The following is an 18,954-nucleotide window of genomic DNA, read 5'->3' as shown; positions in this document are numbered from 1 at the left end:
ACGAGGGCAACTCAATGTGCTTTACATTAAAACATTAAAAGCATTGGAGACATTCAGACAAGCGTAAAAGAACATAATTAAAATGACAAATATAATAAAACAGAAAAGAAAAGGAAAATTTGAAATATATTAAAAATTACATTAAAATTTAATTTAAAGTGAGTTAAAATAAGCTACGATAGGAAGGCAGTGGTAAATAAAAAAGTCTTAATCTTTGATTTAAAAGAGGTGAGAGTTGGAGCAGACCTGCAGCTTTCAGGGAGTGTGTTCCAGGTATGTGGTGCATAATGACTAAATGCTGCTTCACCATGTTTCATTCTGACTCTAGGGACTGAAAGCAGACCAGTACCTGATGACCTCAGAGGTTGAGGTGGTTCATAAAGTAGCAGATGATCAGCAATGTATTTTGGGCCTAAACCATTCAGTGCTTAATAAACCATCAGGAGGATTTTAAAGTATATTCTCTCACAGATAGGAATTCTCTCACAGATAGGAAGTCAGTGTAGAGATCTAAGAACTGGAGTGATGTGGTCTACTTTGTTGGTCCTTGTTAGGACTCGAGCAGCAGCATTCTGTATGAGCTGCAGCCGTCTGATGGACTTTTTAGGGAGTCCTGTAAAGACTCCGTTACAGTAGTCTAGTCTGCTAAAGATAAATGCATGGATGAGTTTCTGCATCCTGCTAAGACAGAAGTCCTTTAATCCTTGATATACTCTTAAGGGTAAAAGAGGGTATTTGTACTCAGGTGACTTGTTTTGCCACACTTAAGAGTATTTCAAGCCTCATTTTGTATATAATTTAACTTCTCAGGCATTGGTCGGTGGTTATTCCTTTGTTCTAAAATTGTGAACATGTCCTTTTTAATTTCTTTTTGAGTTTTAAGATATGATTCTGGGCTAACAGAAGGCTCATCTATTTATAAGCAAAACTTGTGAATCAGCAAAAGTGTCTCTCCAAGCCGTGTTATCCGAACATGTTCATAAACATGGACTTGTATTCATGTCATAGATTCATGTATACATGCTGTAATCTCCTGATCAAAACACCCTGCATGATAACATGTAAACAAAACATGACGCAGATCAAATCCCTCCCACAATGCACCGCTGACACCGCCTGAGCAGGCAGGGAGGAGAACAACGGAGCGGCGACGTGAAACTGAACAAACCTGCTGTATTTTTGTACAGAAATTAATAAAGAAAGACTTTAGGGTAGTTTTTGTTTATTCAAAAGATTAGTGGATAGTTAAGGACGGATGCAGCGGTGTCCTAGCGGCAGTGGGTGGCGGTGCTTTCTACCATCAGCTAGCCGGGTTAGCTGCTTTAACTGACGGGGGGAAGCTGTGTGGAAAGCGGCTGTGAGCTTCAGACAGGAGCCCCAGAAGAACCAGACAAAGAGGAAAAGAGGGTGAAACACATTTTAAAGTGTGATTTAACTGGTACGGTTTGTTCTGTTGTGTAGAAAAAGCTAAGTTTGTTCAGACTTGCTAACTTAATTTAGCCATTGTTCAGCCGCCCCCAGGCTAACATCTGTAAAGACTGGATTTGCTTCAGCAGCTAACAGCCAGAACAAAACAATGAGCTCTGAAGAGACTGCACCGTCCACTAAACCCACTCCGGAGGACGATGGCATGACATGGTGGTACCGATGGCTCTGCAAAATAGCAGGGGTTCTGGGAGGAATATGTAAGTAATTGTCAAAGTTGTCTGATTTTACAAGTAAATGAATAATAACCCATCATGGATCCTGATGTCACCTGCACATAAACAAAGACTACATCTGTCCAAAATACATTCAGTGTAATGTTGTGCGCTTCTCTGCAATTTGTACCTGAACTTATTGATTATTCCAGCATATAATACTCCTTTTTGTGTCTTGATTGTTCATAAAATCAATCAATCTTTCATACAAACAAATAAGGTCAGATAAGATAAGATAAGATATAGTTTATATGAAGTTATTTTGTTACAGCAGCTTACAACACTGGACAGGGGAATACAACAATGTACTAACATAGTTAAAAAATATAATAACAATAATAATAGCAATGACAAAGGTAAAATATGATATAATAAAATAAAATAAAATGAAATAAATGCAACCCAAAGTGCTTTACAGCGATTGAAAAACAAGAAAGAAGCTGAAATAAAACAATGGCAAGACATATTAGGGGAGAATAATCATAATAATACAAATTAAAATAACATAAAATAAAATAGAGACCAATGCACACCATCAATAAAATATGTTTAATTAAAATAAGTTAAAGCATCAAAATTAAGAATACAAATAGTTAAAATAAATAGATTTAAAAAAGGTAAGGATAAGAGTTGAAAATAAAACTAAGGCTAAAAAATCATTAAAACTGAGTAGATAAATAAAATAAATAAATAAATTAAAATAGAAGTTAAAATTACTAAAATAATAAAGCAACATTTAAATCAATATTAAAGTAAAAGGTAAGTAATACAATTGTTAAACCCTACATGAAAGCCAGACTGAATAAATATGTTTTTAGTTTAGGTTTAAAAGTCTCAGTATCTCCTCTAAAAGAAGGATGAGAGGTGCATTAGGGCAGAAAAGAGCACATGGGTCAGAGTAGGTTCCTTTTAATTGGTTAGACAAAAGCTCTGTCACAGCCCATTGTTCCCCCAATGCAGCAGCAGCCACTGTTAAGCAAAGGCGCTCCCTTTTTTCCTCACGTTCATTCCTTTTTTTTTAACTCCATGATGAGATCACACTTTGTCTACTGCAAGTGCATTTGCCACTCTCCTGCAGGGCTGTGAGAAAGAAGTGATTGTGTCTGCTGCTGGCTTTGCAGTTTTCCAGCAGCATTGCAGCCCTCTGTGTGTCCACCTCTCCGTCACTGTGACACCAGAGTCACTCTGCCTGGATCACATTCACCACCTGGGGCACTGCATATTCAATGTGCTTCTGTATTATTAAGGAGGCTGCATGGTCGAAAGGAGCAGGATATGCTGCTTGGCTCTTCCACTGTTTGTGTGGCCTGTCTGTGCTGACAGTCAGAGACACTCAGCATGTTTGATCTCTTCTCTCACTGTGGTGTCCCAGACTGAAACTCCTCGCAGACACACAGGATCATCCGAGTCGGCATTGGAGTATGAACTGGCTTTCGAACGCTGTAGTTTTGCATTCTAGTTGAATATCAATCACCTTATTTCTAAAACAAATCAGTATAGTTATTAATTATTAGTTTGTTTGACATTTGTTAAAGTGTACATGTGTTGCTTATTTATGAAATTAAAGTTAGACATTAGGGCTTTTTTGAGCTTGTCTCAGCACTGTAAAAAACACAATTAAAACTATATAATGAGGTTTATCTACCTTGTCAGAGGCAGGCATTCTTTCCAAGATATGTTGAAGTTAAATTGATTAGTCTACTAATCAGATAATCAGAAACTGCTTATACAACCAACCTTTCTCTAATCACAAAAACTCCACATATGCACTGTTTCTAGCTTCAGTCCTGGTTCCATGCATCAATATTTGATTTTTTTCTAAATCTCCTACAATAAGATTAATGAATAAAGTTAAAAAAAACAAAAAACGTTTTGAACTGTTGGTTTGAAAAACAAAAACAAGGTTAAGATTTCAGCTTTGGCTCTTGGAAACATTGGCAGTCCCAAATTCCCTGACGTTGTGCAATCTGCACCATTAAGAGTAAGGTGTGTTTTGCGTGAGCTCCCGCTGAGCTTCTTTTTTCAATTAGTTTTAAACAGTGCATCTCTTTCAAGAGATACCAAAACAGTAAAAAGATGGCATCAAGCTTGCGAAAATATAAATACACCGGATCCTCGAGCACTAGGCCCAACACCTCCCCGGACCAGAGTGTCACCAAGAGTCCAGACAAAATGACGCCAGAGAGATGGACGTTTCAGACCTGACGTCCGAAATCCTTCTATCTTTGAAGGCTGATTTCTCAGGGGTTATGAAGTCAGAGCTAAAAGACGCTCTCTCTGATTACTTTGACTTTCTAAAGAGCAAACTGCATCATTAATCTTGAAAATAATTGCTACATTAACTGAAAGCCAAAACAGTTTTTACCCAGCTTTTTGTACTCAGCCCTTCTCTGTGCTATCCATGTGCATCAGTGAGCCAGTATACAACATATACAGAGACTACCAGCACCAGGGAACTGACAAAAACACACCTACGTGGAGTGTAACCATCATTGATCTCACTGTACACACCAGTGATGACTCTTCAAACATATGTCTGTTTGTGTAGTGAGCTTGTGATCTGCAGATTCTGCATGAGTTGCCGGAATCACTGATTACACCACACTAGTTATCTAGTTAATTGCATTATGTTAGCACCACTACAATGTTGTTGTTAACACCTTAAAGCTGATGTGGCTGGTTTATTAAGATCCTCTGTGGTATTTGGTGTAGCTTGCACTCTCTTCAGTGTGTGATGTTTTTTGCACAGGGCATGTAAAAACCCGCTTTCTACTTTCCAGTGAGCGTGTGCATTTTCATATTCCCATAGCTAACCTCATATTGCAGTGCACTCATATTTCAGACAGAGGGTAGTCAAACATCTGATATGAGTGGGTCCCGTTGGCCCTGTGTGTGTGGAACACTGAAATGAATACACAAACCCTCTCCATAGCTAAGGGTAAAAAGGTCTCTCAGTAAGACTTATGTTCAGGGAATCTGAAATTATTTGTTATATGAAAACTGTTGCCTGCTTTGATTTTGACACAGCTGTATCTGTTTCAAATAGAATATTATGAATTAGCTTTCAGGCGGTGCATGTTTCATGATCACCTATAGATCCAAATATGATGTCTGGGGTTTTTTTTAGGTTTATTCAGGGACTTTTTCTTTTTTAACCTAAATTGATTTAAAACAAGGCATTTTAAAACCTGGACGCTTTGTTGCTTGTAAACTTACTTCCAATATTAATTAAGTAGTGTAATGGCAATTTCTTGTTCAGGCTATGATGTTGATAGATGAAAGATGAAATAAACTCATAGAGAGACAAATGATTGTCTTTTGTCAAGTTTTATTATCAGTGCTCTTTGCAAAGAGGGAGAAAACAAGTGAACTTCACTCAGTGGAAGTCAGATGTCTTCTGCCCCCAGAAATGTGAGTTCAAACAGTATATAGAAAAGACTCAAAATAGATGTGGTACATTGACGGGAAGCTTCTTCCAAAAAAAGGTAACATCCTTTGGTCTAACAAAGATCATTGATGGGTAGAATACAGAATCTGTATCAAACAAAAGTCTTCTTTGTACAACCTTGGAGAACTTCACGTGCAACAGTCGCTACCAGTTTCTTACAGAAGCACAGAGAAACAGAAAGCAACAGTTTATTAATTTACCACCAGAATACGTCATCAAAAAAGAAGGAGTTATGGGAATACAGGAGATCGTACTTCTTATCAAGCAAAAGGCCTTCTGTGTAGACCTTGGAGATCTGCACCTGCAACAGTTTATACAACGGTTTTCCACCACAGTAGCATACAGTATGAATACTACATGTTGCCAAAAATCTGTTTCCATGATCATAATATCTATCCTTTTTTTTTAAATAATGTTATTTTTATTTCTTACAGTCAAAGTAAAACATTTGTGCTCAGTCCTTTTTTTTTTTTTTTTCTTTTTTTTTTTTTTCCATTTTATGCAAATAAAGGAAATAAGGACACAAAAAGTAATATTATGAAATAGTAATAGTAATATATAAAATTATAATGGAATTGGAGTTCACAGTTTGAAAATAAATAAGTGAAAAATCTAATAATAAAAGCAATAATAAGAATATTAAATAAAGGGGATAAGAGCAAAAAAATGTGTAGTCTAACTTCACAGTGAAAATTAAAGAGAAAACAAACAACAACAATGAAATACAAAACAAAAGAAAAAGAAAAATTAGAAAACAGAACCAACTACATATACCCCCCCACCCACCCCAACCCTTGGTTTGGTTTGGTTCTAATTACATACATGTCATACACATTTCCTTTTGTTGTCAAAAAGTACAATGTCATCGACAGAACAGTACGATACAAAATAGCATAATGTTCAAAACCAGAATTTAAAAGGAAAAAAGCATAATTGTAGCATACAGTATGAATACTGAATGTTGCAAAAATCTGTTTCCATTATAATAAGATCTACCCTACCTTCATATAAACGTCATACATATCATCTAAATTGGTCGGGCTTAATATCTCTGTAGTTCCATAAACTGTGATATATGTCCCTTTGCTAATATATTTTTGTCTCTCTACATCTTGCAGCCTGTGCAATCGCTGGAGTGTGGAACTGTGTTACCGTGAACCCTTTAAATATCGCTGCAGGAGTGTGGATGGTGTAAGTATTTTTTATTGCTTATTTATTGACATTTTTTCATTACATACAGGAACAGTCAAGAACATAGACAAAGACTCATCCAGCATACACACACACACAAAAACAAAAACAAAAAAAAACACCTACCCAATCTGCCCGTACCAAAATCAATTGGCAAGTGTGCAAAATAAATAAAATTAAAATAACCAATTGTGATTCACACAGTTTCTTTTAGATAAAGTCCACATGTACATCCCTGATGACAGCCATGTATGGCTCCCACAGCTGAATAAAGTATTTGAGTTTGCCTTTGACAATATATGTCAGTCTCTGCAGTCCAACGCTGCCCGAAAGCTCCTCTAACATTTTCAAAGATGAGGCGTCCATACTTTTCCAACATAGTGCGATAGCTCTCCGAGCCTGAAGAAGTCCAAAGTCCAGAAGCCTGGTCTGTCCTGAACTCTGCTCAAAGTCCTTCGGATATATTCCAAGCACACAAAGTTTGACATCCAAAGGGACCATGACATCAAACATCTCTGACAAACACCCAACAACATCTGAATTTTTAGGCATTCCCACACATTTAGAGCAAACGTCTGGTATACTGGCAGACATATAATGGGGTTATGTGCATCCTCATTAACCACTTGTATTGAAGTAGTTTATATCTTGTATTTATGGTCTGATTTTGTGCTTTCAGACATGCATTATTCCATTCCGCCTCAAAATTATCATCCTTTATGTCTATCTTCCATGCATTTAATTTATGTTACTCTTACTTTATGTAGCATAGGAAGCACATTTAAGATTATTCACATCCCTAAATACAAGACATTTGTTGATGCTGTCAGTATCAGGACCATAAAACCTAGACACAATATAAATACTCCAGGATACAGAGTGCTCTGTTCTAACATGAAGTCTTCCAGTCTTTTAAAATATAGTCCATTGGGCTCTCTCTTGCATAAAGGAAGTGTTGTTTAAACAGCCTGATGATCATTTAATCTTCTAAATAAGACAACACTTTGATTGTTCAGTTAGCTCAGTTTGCGTTACCCTCTTGTGTTGCCTGTACATTTACATTCCTCTGTTAGTTTAACCTTACATTAGTAGTGAGCAGCAGTTTCATGTATCATTGGGGCCACACCCACAGCTCAAATGACACAGGTGTGGAGAAATTCTTCTCGTGAACATGTCGAGCCAAAGACTGCCTTGATTTTCTCAGAATTTGAAGAGTTTAGCACACATGCTCCAGACACTCCCTGTGACTCAGTTCTCCTCCTAACAGAAGAACACAGTTTGAATTGAAAGCCTTGTCTGGAGCTAACTCAGAGTAAAGATGAATGTACAGTCCAGACTTTCTGCCATTGGTACACCCTACACCCGGTCAACCCTGAGTCTAAGTTATTTAAACAGCTGGTTGATTGGCAGTGAATGAGCAAGGGTTGGTAGATGTAATAGATACCTGATTTATTTCTGAGTTTTCCTCCAAATGGTGTAATCAAGAAAAAGATCAGCAGTTTGATTGGTGATCAAAGTAATTTTCACATCACCCCTAGTCTCCATATTCATTTGAGTTTTCATATAAAGAGCCTCTGATTGACTGTCAGCCAATCTGCTTTAACAGCAGAGTTATTTTATGTAGAGCTGAAACAATTCATCACTTTAAAGTTGGCCTGCTGCCTCAGACTGCACATAGCACTCACTTCAATAATGTGGCTTTATTGTGTCTGTTATTTTATTAGGAATATGTTGTGTTTTCCTGTGTGTTTATTGTCTCACAGTGTAATATGTCCCCTTGTGTTTTATGGGATATATTTTCATACCCAAGTCTAAAGTCACATTTCTGCTTTTTGGCTGCAAAAAGTAGAGAACAAAGTTATTTGTATCTTATCTTCATTGATACGCACATAAACAAAAATACTGATGATCAGTAGCTGAAAAAAATACCAGTCATTCATTTTTTCAAACTACTTCATTCTGATATTTTTTTCAGCATCTGTTATGATAGTAATTAAATATGCTTGGCAATAGTATATTATCTATTTTTCTAGACATATTAAAATTAAAACAAGTGAAAATCAAAACAAAGGACTAACATTTTGACATTCCGAGAAAGCTAAAGAGTCAAAAGCATCAATTAGGTCTCTGTTTGGTCCCTTTTTTTTTGTTAATAATTCACAACTACATAAATATCTGACTATAAGGGCTAAAAATATCCACCCTCTTTTGTTGTACATGGCTTAGTCAGCTCTCTATCAAATATTGTGGAGTTATCTCATGGAACAGAAATGCAAAGTAAGAAGTAGAGTAACGTACACCAAGAAATTGTTTCTTATGACATGGTATCTCTCTTTTTTAAATATTGGTTTTATATTTGACATTTGAACTTCGTATTTCCTTCATCACTTCAGCTATAATCCCACCCTTTTCAAATGCTAACACTGTTACATTATTCACGTTGTTTCTGTGATATTTGGATACCTTTTTAATTGTCTTGTGGGTGTGGTTTCCATAAAAGCCCTTTGCTGGTTTCCACCACACCCAACCTCACGCTCTTAGATTTTCATTATGTGCTTTGTATTTTGCGTTCCTGTGTTAAACTTACAAACTCAACAACACTAAAGTAAGAGTTACATCTGAAATCGTTACTGATTAACAGCAGAGGTATGGCAAAATAGATCAAAACTGAAATCTTCAACATAACTTCAGTGACAGTTATTACACCGTGTTCCAAATTATTTTGCAAGTTGGATTTTTGTGAATATTTTAAAAACTATGTCAACAGTTGTTTTCAAATTTGTCAAGAAGTCAGATAGAGAATGTATTTCTTCAACTGTGTGGTTAAAATGATGCTTTTTGGGCTGTATTTTTAAATAACTGCAGAATCTGCAGAAATGAGTGTGCCAAATATACAGCCTTAAAGAGAATCTTTGGAAAGCCATACAAGGTACAGCTCACAGTGTCAGCAGAGAAGTCATCAGACACCTCACTAAATCAGTTTACCAGTGACCTCTGACCCTCACTTAAAGAAAAGGAGGTTACATTTGACATTAGAGAAAAACTTTAGATTTAAAAAGTTTCAAGACATTAACAGTTTTATTTTGTATACACATGTAAAGAAAAGTGTTGTTTTTGTTGAAGTTTGAATACAGTTGTGGTAAATATTATTATTTTCAATCGATAGAACATTAAAAATGGTGCCTAGTTTTTAATCTTCACAAGCTATATGCTCCTATCACCAACTTGCAGAATAATTTGGCACGCTCATTTCTGCAGATTCTGCATTTGTTTAAAAATACAGCTGAAAAGCATCATTTTAACCACACAGTTGAAGAAATATATTCACTATCTGACTTCTTGACAAATTTGAAAACGACTGTTGACATAGTTTTTAAAATATTCACAAAAATGCAACTTGCATAACAATTTGGAACACGGTGTAGACCTAGGCCATATTCCTCTTAAATACTCATTGCAGAAACTTTCATGGCCATCCATTACAGTCATTACAGGCCCAAAATACATTGCTGATCTGCTACTACTTTATGAACCACCTCGACCTCTGAGGTCATCAGGTACTGGTCTGCTTTCAGTTCCTAGAGTCAGAACGAAACATGGTGAAGCAGCGTTTAGTCATTATGCACCACATATCTGGAACAAGCTCCCTGAAAGCTGTAGGTCTGCTCAAACTCTCACCTCTTTTAAATCAAAGATTAAGACTTTTTTATTTACCTCTGCCTTCCTATCTTAGATTATTTTAACCCACTTTAAATTAAAATTTTAATGTAATTTTTAATATATTTCTAATTTTCCTTTTCTTTTCTGTTTTATCATATTTGTCATTTTAATTATGTTCTTTTATGCCTGTCTGAATGTCTCCAATGCTTTTAATGTGTTAATGTAAAGCACATTGAGTTGCCCTCGTGTATGAAATGCGCTATACAAATAAAGCTGCCTTGCCTTGCCTTGCCTCACCATATGTAGATTTGTTTAATGATAAAAAATTACACCCTAATAGATTGGTCTGCTGCTTCACTGTGCTCCTCCACACTCATCATCTGAACCAGAGCTGTACTCAGTCCACAGTTAGATTCACTGCTGTGTTTGTGTCCTCTCCTCCTGTCTCAAGGTTGAACGCCTTTGTGCTGTTTCTATGTGAAGTCCCATTCTGCTGCCAGTTCATAGAGTTTGCTAACGCCATCGCAGCCCGCGCAGACAAACTCAAACCTTGGCAGAAAGCTGTCTTCTACTGTGGGTGAGTGCAGCTATGCATTGTTGGCACTTAATGTCACTGAAGTCTGTTCTTCACTGTATGAAAAATTAACTTTTTGGAATGTGAGTTTCTGATAGTGATTAACATTGCATAAGCTGTAGGACATTCTTTTGGGAACGTGAGTCCTCTATCTACAGTACAGCGTGTACTTCATGTGACTTACCGACTTTGTTTTTGTCTTTTCGGCTCTCCCTCCTGCTCGTTTTCAGGATGGCTCTCTTTCCCGTTTTTTTGAGTTTCTCCTTCACAACCTTGTTCGGAAATGGCATCGCCTTTGCTACTGGAGTTCTGTACGGCCTCGCCTCTTTGGGCAAAAAGTAAGACATCTGTTTCATAATGAAGTGTAATGAAGTTAAATCTGAATGTTTTTATTAAAAAGAGAAATCAGAATAAGTGACATATGTCCTTAATTTAAACTGAATTGCCGTTTGTCTTTGAGTAAATCTTAAACATTTTGTCGTAACTCTCATATTTTTATGTCCTCCTCTCATATATTAAAACAGGCTCCCTTTTTTAAACCCAGTTCTTCACATTATTATCGCTTAACAAGAGTTTTTTTTAATGCTTTGAAGTCTAACAGCCTTAATGAGCCTCTTAATTCACTCAAATTAACTTCTGACAAGGTGAGCCCTGTAATAACCTCCCAATTAACATTGTCATCTTCTCTTGTCACACCTGCTTTTCCTTTGTTTCTATCCACCTCTCCCTCTCCATAACGTTATATTACCCCCCTCCTTTCACATCCTTTTGCATCCTTTTCTGTTGTTTTCCCTCTCAGGGGAGACGCAGTGACTTACGCCCGACTGCAGCATCAAAAACAAGGGGACGAAGAAAGGATGACGGAAACGGCAAACGGGGCTCCAGAGTGAGGCATCTGCCTTTTCCCACGCTCCTCTTCTTCTCTTTTTTTCTACAGTTCTCACTCATGAATTCCCTCCCCCTTGTCCTCCATCCACCCTACCTCTTCCTCCATGCCTCTTTCCCCTCTCTCTCCATCACTACATAACAATGGTACTGAGTTTATTCATTAGTTAAACTGCTGCGTTCTTGTTGTCCCGACCCCTCATGGTAACCAAACAGGTTGATGTTGGATTCAGTCCATTATTTGGTACATGGCGTGTGAACCTCATTGTGATCCGATAATATTGATTGTAATTTTTGTTGTTATGTTTTTAATCCTTCTTATTTGTTGTATTTATTACTTCAACCCTTTGTTGCTGCCAGTTTTAAAAACTACTCCTACAGAAAATATGAGGAACGTCTTTTAAGCCCGAGAGCCTTCCTTCAGGAATTCTGAGCAAAACTTAATGTGATTGTAAAATGTAAATAACTGACTTCAGGTATTTTAGTGTGAGGCTGTGATTCAGAGCTGTCTGATTTGGAGAGTGCAATGTGTTACAGCAAGTCTTAAAGATGATTTAATTATCAACAATTCGTTTGGCATGGACCTATTTAAAGCTTAGAGTATGTAAGTGTTTCATAAAAGAGAAAATTTTACATTATTTTGCAGCGTGAATCAAAGAAGAAAACCAGGAAAGCTGGTGCTGCAGAATACAGAATATATGTTTCCAGTTGAAATTTGGGGCCTTATGGAATTTGTAAGACATAGGGTTTGACTAAAGAGTTTTAGACTTGTTTTGAAGAGGGCTAGATGAACAGTTTATTGAGGAGGAAAAAAGAACTGCTTCACTTGATTCAAACTGACAGTTACAGCACAGATCTGTAAATGACCTTAAGTGTTTTTTTAAAGCTCCTGTGAGGAATTTTGTTTTTTTCTATTGATATTGGCTACCCCCTTGGACCTTATTCTCTACATGCAGAAGTTGTACCTTTAATAAAAAATGCCATCCTGTTATCTGTTAATGATCAAACATATCACTCGCCGTGAATCTTTAGGATTGAAAAATATAAAAAATAGTCTCCCCCGGAGCGTTGAATAACTTTACCGTAAGACTAGCTGTATGCGTACCTTTAATACCTCTTTTGTTATCTGAAAAGGAGCAGCGTCCTTTTCATCGGTGCAACAAATATACCAGTATAAAATGCGAAGAGGTATTTTATTGTGTTACAGTATTTTACCCAAATGGCACTCAAAGAAGCAAGTATGTGCTTTGCAAAGCATGCTGGATGCACAGCTTTTCTCCCTCATTAGGTCATCATGCCTTCAAAGAAAGACTGTTGGCTAAGTTCAACTACCACACTGGTAGCTGGCAGGATTGCGAAAACAGATGGTTCTAGAAAGAGGCACACAGTTGTGCAGAAACTGCACGTAGGGGAAATAAGGGAAGTCCTCGCACAGTTAGTCCAGTCTGAGAGACCCCCTAAAAAATGCGTCTTCTATATCGACGGTTCTTATCCGTATTTTAGGTCATATAAAGACATCAGTATTATTTTCAGTCGGTTTCAAAACTACCAAAAAAAAACCTCACAGGACCTTTAACATGACTTTAGATTACCCAGATTACTTCAGGGTATCAGAGGGCTTTTTGTGTTTGTATTTATAGGATTTGTGATAATAGTTTTCATTGTCATAGGTTAGACTTTAGGTTGATGCTTGAGAGGAGAGTCCAATTTTTTGTTGTTGAACAAGTTTGCTAGTTAGATTTTTGTTAAAAAGGGAGGGGGGGGGCATTCTTTGGTGTTTGAGCATTGGACCTGCTGTACAAGCACAACTCTGAATTGCAACCTGAATGCATTTGCAGAACTAAAAAGGCATTAAAGACATTTTATAACATGGGGGAATGTCTCCATTACGCCCAAAGATAAAGACAGTTTAACCTTGGCTTGTTTTATGCTTTCATGTATTTATTTATTATTCTTCTGATGGTTTAAGCTCAGGCATTCATGTTCTGAACTTTTGGTAGCATGATCTAAAGGGAATTTTATTGAAAGCTTTCAGTGCATGGGACAGCTTGGTTTCAAGTTTCCTCATGGTCAAGTAGCCAGTAGCAAAGTTATGGCCGAACATATTGTGTTACTAAAAACTGAAATCTGTTATTATCTTAAAAACAAAAAAATGAAATGCATTTTTTCTTGTTTGGGAATCTGTTACTTAATATCTGCTTTATTTATTATAAGTCTTCATTTGTACTCTCTACCAAAACACGTGAAATTGTAATGAGGGGAAGTGTCTTGATTCAGGGACTAATTGGTCTGTTTCCCACACAATCGTCAGAGCCATGGTTTGCCTTTGTCACTCAAATGAGGTATGCAGTGGTCACTAATGTACAATTTGTGTTGTTTTGTTGCCTTGCCTCTGTTGTGTTATACTGTTATTGATGAGGATGCTTTGGGAATAATTGTTTACACGTACCTCTTACAGCTGTTTCTATCTCAAGTCTTTAATTGGCTAGTCAGAAACCAAATAGATTGTTCACACACTACATCCAGCTCTCAGGTAGCATACAACAGCGCTAAGACACACAGTAGTTTAAGCTTACATCTCTCATTTCAAATATTAGAAAACTATATGTGAAGCTTTTTAAATGTGCACAACCAGCATACACGTGTGATGAAACACTAAACACACCAGCGGTACACTACAGTCCGAAACGAAACACTCAAGTTTTCAAACGTACAAACAAATAAACACTGCTTTATTGTCAACAAACATCCATCCACCTGTGCATTCTTTGGTTCAAAAGTCTGTAGGTGCTGAGTGCATACTTTGCTGTAAGGGATATGTGTATAATGTGTGATGCGATGTGAAAAATGTTGTCGATTGGTGAATTAAACAAACTTGCTACTACTCTGTGGTGTTAAGAGACCTGTGTTTTGTGTTGCCATTTCTTCTTTAAAACAAATCCATCTGTGATTTCAGCTCATTTGGGCTCTTTTGACATATTAGTTGTGGTGCTTTGAAAACCTTCACATCAAAGGCATTACTATTAGATCTCTTGAATACGGCTAATTGGCCTTCAACCTGTCTGTTATTGTAATTAAGACACTTCAGATGCAGTCCTTTCATTGAGACGCTTTCATGACTTTGTCTTTCGTGCCATGTGTTTGTGACCCTAATAGCACTTTGAACCAGACCAGTGATCACTGGACTTAGAGTGCCACTGATGCAAACTCAAATGGAGCATGTCGTTAATTTGAGGACACAAGTGGCTCTATATTAATTCATGATATTTACTAGACTTGGCTTTTATTTTATTAGGATTTAATTAGTTTTTACCTTATCTTGAATTTTTCTGCTAAAGTAAGATAAAAGGTAAGAGTTTAAACTACACTTTACTAATGTCATAAAAAAAACCCAGATGTTGATTATCTACTTGTAAATACGCCACCATATTTCCTTGTAGTTCTGCACAGGACTTCATGTACAATAATTCCTGGAGAATATGTTCATTAAAATAGCTACTTCATGTGCAAAATATCTTATTCCCCACTAAAATAATAAATGCTTCAATTAATTAATGGACTGGTGTACAGGAACTATAAATGACCTTGAACATCCCCTGAGAGCAGTACCAGTGTCTTTTAAGTAAGTGTTACTCCTTCTTCTCAAAGGTTAATACTTCTGGAGTTTTCTTTCACTTTGTCATGTTCTCTTTTTTTCACATGATCAAAGTGCTGCCAACATCTGAAAGAGGATTTCAGGTGTTTTTTTCAGGAGTACCAGAGAATTCTCAACTGCATGTCAGTCTCATCACAGGAATCCAGGTTGCACTGCCCCCAAGGTTTTCTATTTCTTATGATTTGGTGAAATGCTTTGTTGAATCTTTCTTGAACTGTTTAAAATATTAGAACAAAAAGTATTTTTTTTTTTTTTATTGATGGAAGGTGTTTTAAGTCAAGCATGCCAGCAACCTCTTCTTGGTCATTTCCTCTAAATTAGATATTCAACTATCAATCAACCAATCAAACTCGACAGAGATGGGGTTGGAAAGAGTGGATAGAGGAGATGAAAAGAGAGAGAGAGATCGTAGTAGTTGTAGCTGCTGGCACGTCTGTAGTAGCTGGAGTCTGGAAAATCCAGACAAGGGAGCTCAGGGATGACAGAGAGAGTTAAAGTGCGTGATAGGTAGAGAGAGGGGACCCCAGTGTGTCAGTGACCCCGGCAGCTGAAACCTATAGCAGCATTACTAAGAGCTGGTCCAAGCCTGAGTCGGCCCTAACAATAAGCTTTATCAAGGAAAGAAAAAAGGAAAGTTTTAAGTCTACTCTTAAAAGTAGAGAGGGTGTCTGCCTCCTGAACCCTGACTGGTAGATGATTCCAAAGGAGATATGCCTGAAGGCTCGACCTCCCATACTATTTTTAGAGACTTTAGGTATGACAAGCAGGCCTGCATGTTTGGAGCACAGTGTTCTAGACGGGTAACTAATATTCTGTCATTTTTTGGGGCATTTCTCATTTTTTTGGCAAGTCAGATTCTTAACTCAACTTTTGTCGTGGCTCATCAGATGATCAACTTTCCCAACAAACCAACGCACACTTCTCAACAACAGCACTACTTTAAATATGCCGCCCTCAGCATCTCCGCAGATTATCCTTGGTTGCCGATGATTACACGGTCTCTATAAGCAACTGGACGTGAAACCAAACTCCTTCCCAGAATCAGCACTTGTGGGTGTTGTTATTTCATGTCTCCAGATGTTTTCCTCAGATGGTGCTCTCTGACTCATTTTAGCCTGTGCTTTCTTTTTTAATTCATCCAGCAGCTGTAAAAATCAGAGGGCGAGACCTCTCTACATTACAAATGAATGTGACATATTTCTGACACAGATGGGAATCTCTTTCCAGGCATTGCTAATAGATGGATGACAGCCTGTCTCCTACAATTAGTCATATTTTAAAAGACAGGGATCGTTCCGGCATTGTTAATCAGAGACGTCCGAGGAGTAAACTGCTGTATTCAAAATTGTATTTTCACAAAAGTAGACACTAAACTTTAATTTTGACAAAACATGCATAGAGAAATTTTAAGAGTCTTCTTAAATACATAAGGCCATAAACATTTTGGGAATGACATTAGCTACCTTACCTTTAGCAGGGTTGTATCTGGTGTAGCTTTACACAGTGAGATGGACTCTCTTAATTTTACTCCCACATAGCAGTCTTACATTCACACTAGAAATAAAAATAACCTACAAAAAGACCAATTTGCGACATTGCATTCAACTTAATGTCAGTTTTTAACTAGATCAAATCTACAATTAAAAACCCTCAACATATCAAAGAACACAATGGTAATTTTCCCAATACAAAGATGCAAGTTTTTAATTGGTTCTGCCTCATTTTAAAGAAAAAATTAAAACATATTGCATCCTGATGTCTATTTTTTTGAGCCTTTTCTTTTTTAGAGAAAAGATGACTAGGCTTTTTTAGAGATGACTAGGCCAAGGACAAGTCCAGTGCTCTCAGTATCCCCTCTGTATCCCCTCTGCAAAAATTGGCAAATTTTCTTTTTTACCTTTGGGTTTTTCGTTCAGATTAAAGATAGATAAGATGACTAAATAATAAATATCTGTGCGGCACATTTTGTTGATGTTGGAAAGAGTCTTTCAAGCTGTTTCTCTCTGTTTCTGTCTTTGCAACAACAACAAAAAAAGCTTCTTGTGTACAGACATGGAAGAGGTCTCAATCTTTGATCTTATACAGTACTGGCACTTCAACTTAAAAACATACATGTCCAATACAAAATGTCAAACTAGAAATCCAGATTCCTTCTGCTTTAAGAGCGTGTATTCAAGAGAACAAAAGTTGTGCTGCTCTTTGAGTTCTCTGGTTATTTCTCCAACATGCCTTTTCCCACAGATTCACTTGATAAATAAACCGCACCCTTTGTGTTAACTTCCCACAACCTCTTTGTGTGTGGACAACTGTAGTTTGTGGTCCTATTGTTGGATTAAATCAAGTCAAATATATTATATACAGTACAGCAAGAAGCATTAAACCTCTCTATGAGACAAACCAAATACATTAATGGACTAACCTTGCATATTAATGTGATTATTTTTAATTAAAGTTGAGTTTAAGGTTGTTTTCCTTGGTGTCTGTTTAATATACCGAATTAATAGTCACCATCACTCACCATTTAATGAAACTGAATGAAGTCAGCCTCATCCACGCTTTGTAAGGCACCTTCTCTGACCTTCAAAGCGTATTATTTTCCAATCTTAATATCTTGCCCTGCTTGTGCAGATTAGTGGGATTTAAATGTGGCCCCTGACTGCTTGTCTCATAGATCTTCCTTCATTTAAATTTCAGGAATTGGTTCTTCTCACATTCTGCTAATGAATGAAAACATTCATTAAAATGTAGAAAAAATTGTATTTGTTAGATATTCTATAGTGTGTTATCAACAGAGGGCGCCAGAGCATTATTTCAGTGATACTCATTCGTTAACAAAAAGTTTTCACCTTTATAATTAGGTTAATTCATTTCTAATTCTACAAATGCAAATAGAGGAGACTTCTTAAGTGAGTCAATTCTGAAAGGCTTCACCTGTAGGCCTGTTATTAGCCTACACATGCATGGGGTGAATTAAGGCAGCAATTAAATGTAAGACCATTAGCTTGATAAAAGGTGAGCATAATAAGAACCAACACTACCATTTACACTTGTAAGCTACAGAAAGATATTTATAGTCCAAACAGAGATGCCGTTCTGTATTCATAGAGGTGATTTGTCATGCAGTTAATAATCTCAGTGTATTGACTGAATGCTTGTTATCACTAATAGATGCATTGAGCTGCTGTGGGAAAAACCAATGATGGTGAAAGTGACCAAATGAGGTTTGTGTGATGAATCCGATATACTTGATTACCATCTTGATGCAGGTATGAGAAGAAAAATGTGTTAGCATAAAATGGCTTTCAACATAATTATATGGCAATATGGGCTTATTGCTCACAATAAATTGCCCTATGAGGAAATAAGGAAAAATGTAGCCTATACCAAATAATGAAAAATGTGTTTCATTTTATAAGACATGCATCTATCAAGTGCTCCTATAATTTAATCAAACCCAATGCTTCAGCTGAAGTTATGACTACCCTATAGGTCTTGCATTAAAAATGTATTTGAGAAAAAATACATCTGTAACCAAAAGATACTGTCCATTTCCAAAAATGGCCTCTTTCAATATTCAATTGTAATTTTAGGTTAAAGCTCCTCTGAGTTTTTTTTAACAGGTTTTGAAATGTATTGAAATGAGAAGGTATGCCTCTTTATGAGCTACAAACGCTAACAAGGCCACTGGTAACAAGATTAAATGTTTCTACAAAGTATTTTTTAATGCCTGATATTGCTGTCAGGGGGGTAGGTGTCAGATTGTGTGATTCCAGGCACACTACTGAAATTGCCTTTTTTTCCCACAGCAAATATTAACATCCAGTAGTTCCTTTGACTCTTT

The 18,954-nt window shown here is 36.8% G+C and overlaps 1 protein-coding gene across 8 annotated transcripts; it reads left to right on the top strand.

Annotated features, from left to right (window-relative positions):
• Positions 1–1,087: 1,087 nt before the first annotated feature.
• On the top strand, positions 1,088–14,358 carry cacfd1 (calcium channel flower domain containing 1). Of its 8 annotated transcripts, none has more exons than XM_034709865.1 (6): positions 1,088–1,407; positions 1,557–1,685; positions 6,267–6,339; positions 10,451–10,576; positions 10,804–10,911; positions 11,373–14,358. In XM_034709865.1, exons 2-6 carry the CDS (start codon positions 1,577–1,579, stop codon positions 11,461–11,463), a joined length of 507 nt encoding a protein of 168 aa, XP_034565756.1. In that variant the 5' UTR covers positions 1,088–1,407; positions 1,557–1,576; the 3' UTR covers positions 11,464–14,358. The 8 variants fall into 8 exon arrangements, with proteins under 8 accessions (XP_034565756.1, XP_034565757.1, XP_034565754.1 ...); XM_034709866.1 differs by having other exon boundaries at positions 1,554–1,685; XM_034709863.1 differs by having other exon boundaries at positions 1,538–1,685.
• Positions 14,359–18,954: the final 4,596 nt, after the last annotated feature.

The sequence above is a fragment of the Notolabrus celidotus genome, chromosome 19 (genome assembly GCF_009762535.1).
Source record: "Notolabrus celidotus isolate fNotCel1 chromosome 19, fNotCel1.pri, whole genome shotgun sequence".
Lineage (NCBI taxonomy): Eukaryota > Metazoa > Chordata > Actinopteri > Labriformes > Labridae > Notolabrus > Notolabrus celidotus.
This window is presented reverse-complemented; position numbering and strand designations above follow the sequence as displayed.

Excerpts from the sequence above, each read along its gene's own strand:
- cacfd1 (XM_034709865.1), top strand. The coding sequence starts at position 1,577 with ATGAGCTCTGAAGAGACTGCACCGTCCACTAAACCCACTCCGGAGGAC. Across the intron at positions 6,340-10,450 it reads GCTGCAGGAGTGTGGATGGT|GTTGAACGCCTTTGTGCTGT; the intron begins GTAAGTATTTTT and ends TCCTGTCTCAAG. Across the intron at positions 10,577-10,803 it reads AAAGCTGTCTTCTACTGTGG|GATGGCTCTCTTTCCCGTTT; the intron begins GTGAGTGCAGCT and ends GCTCGTTTTCAG.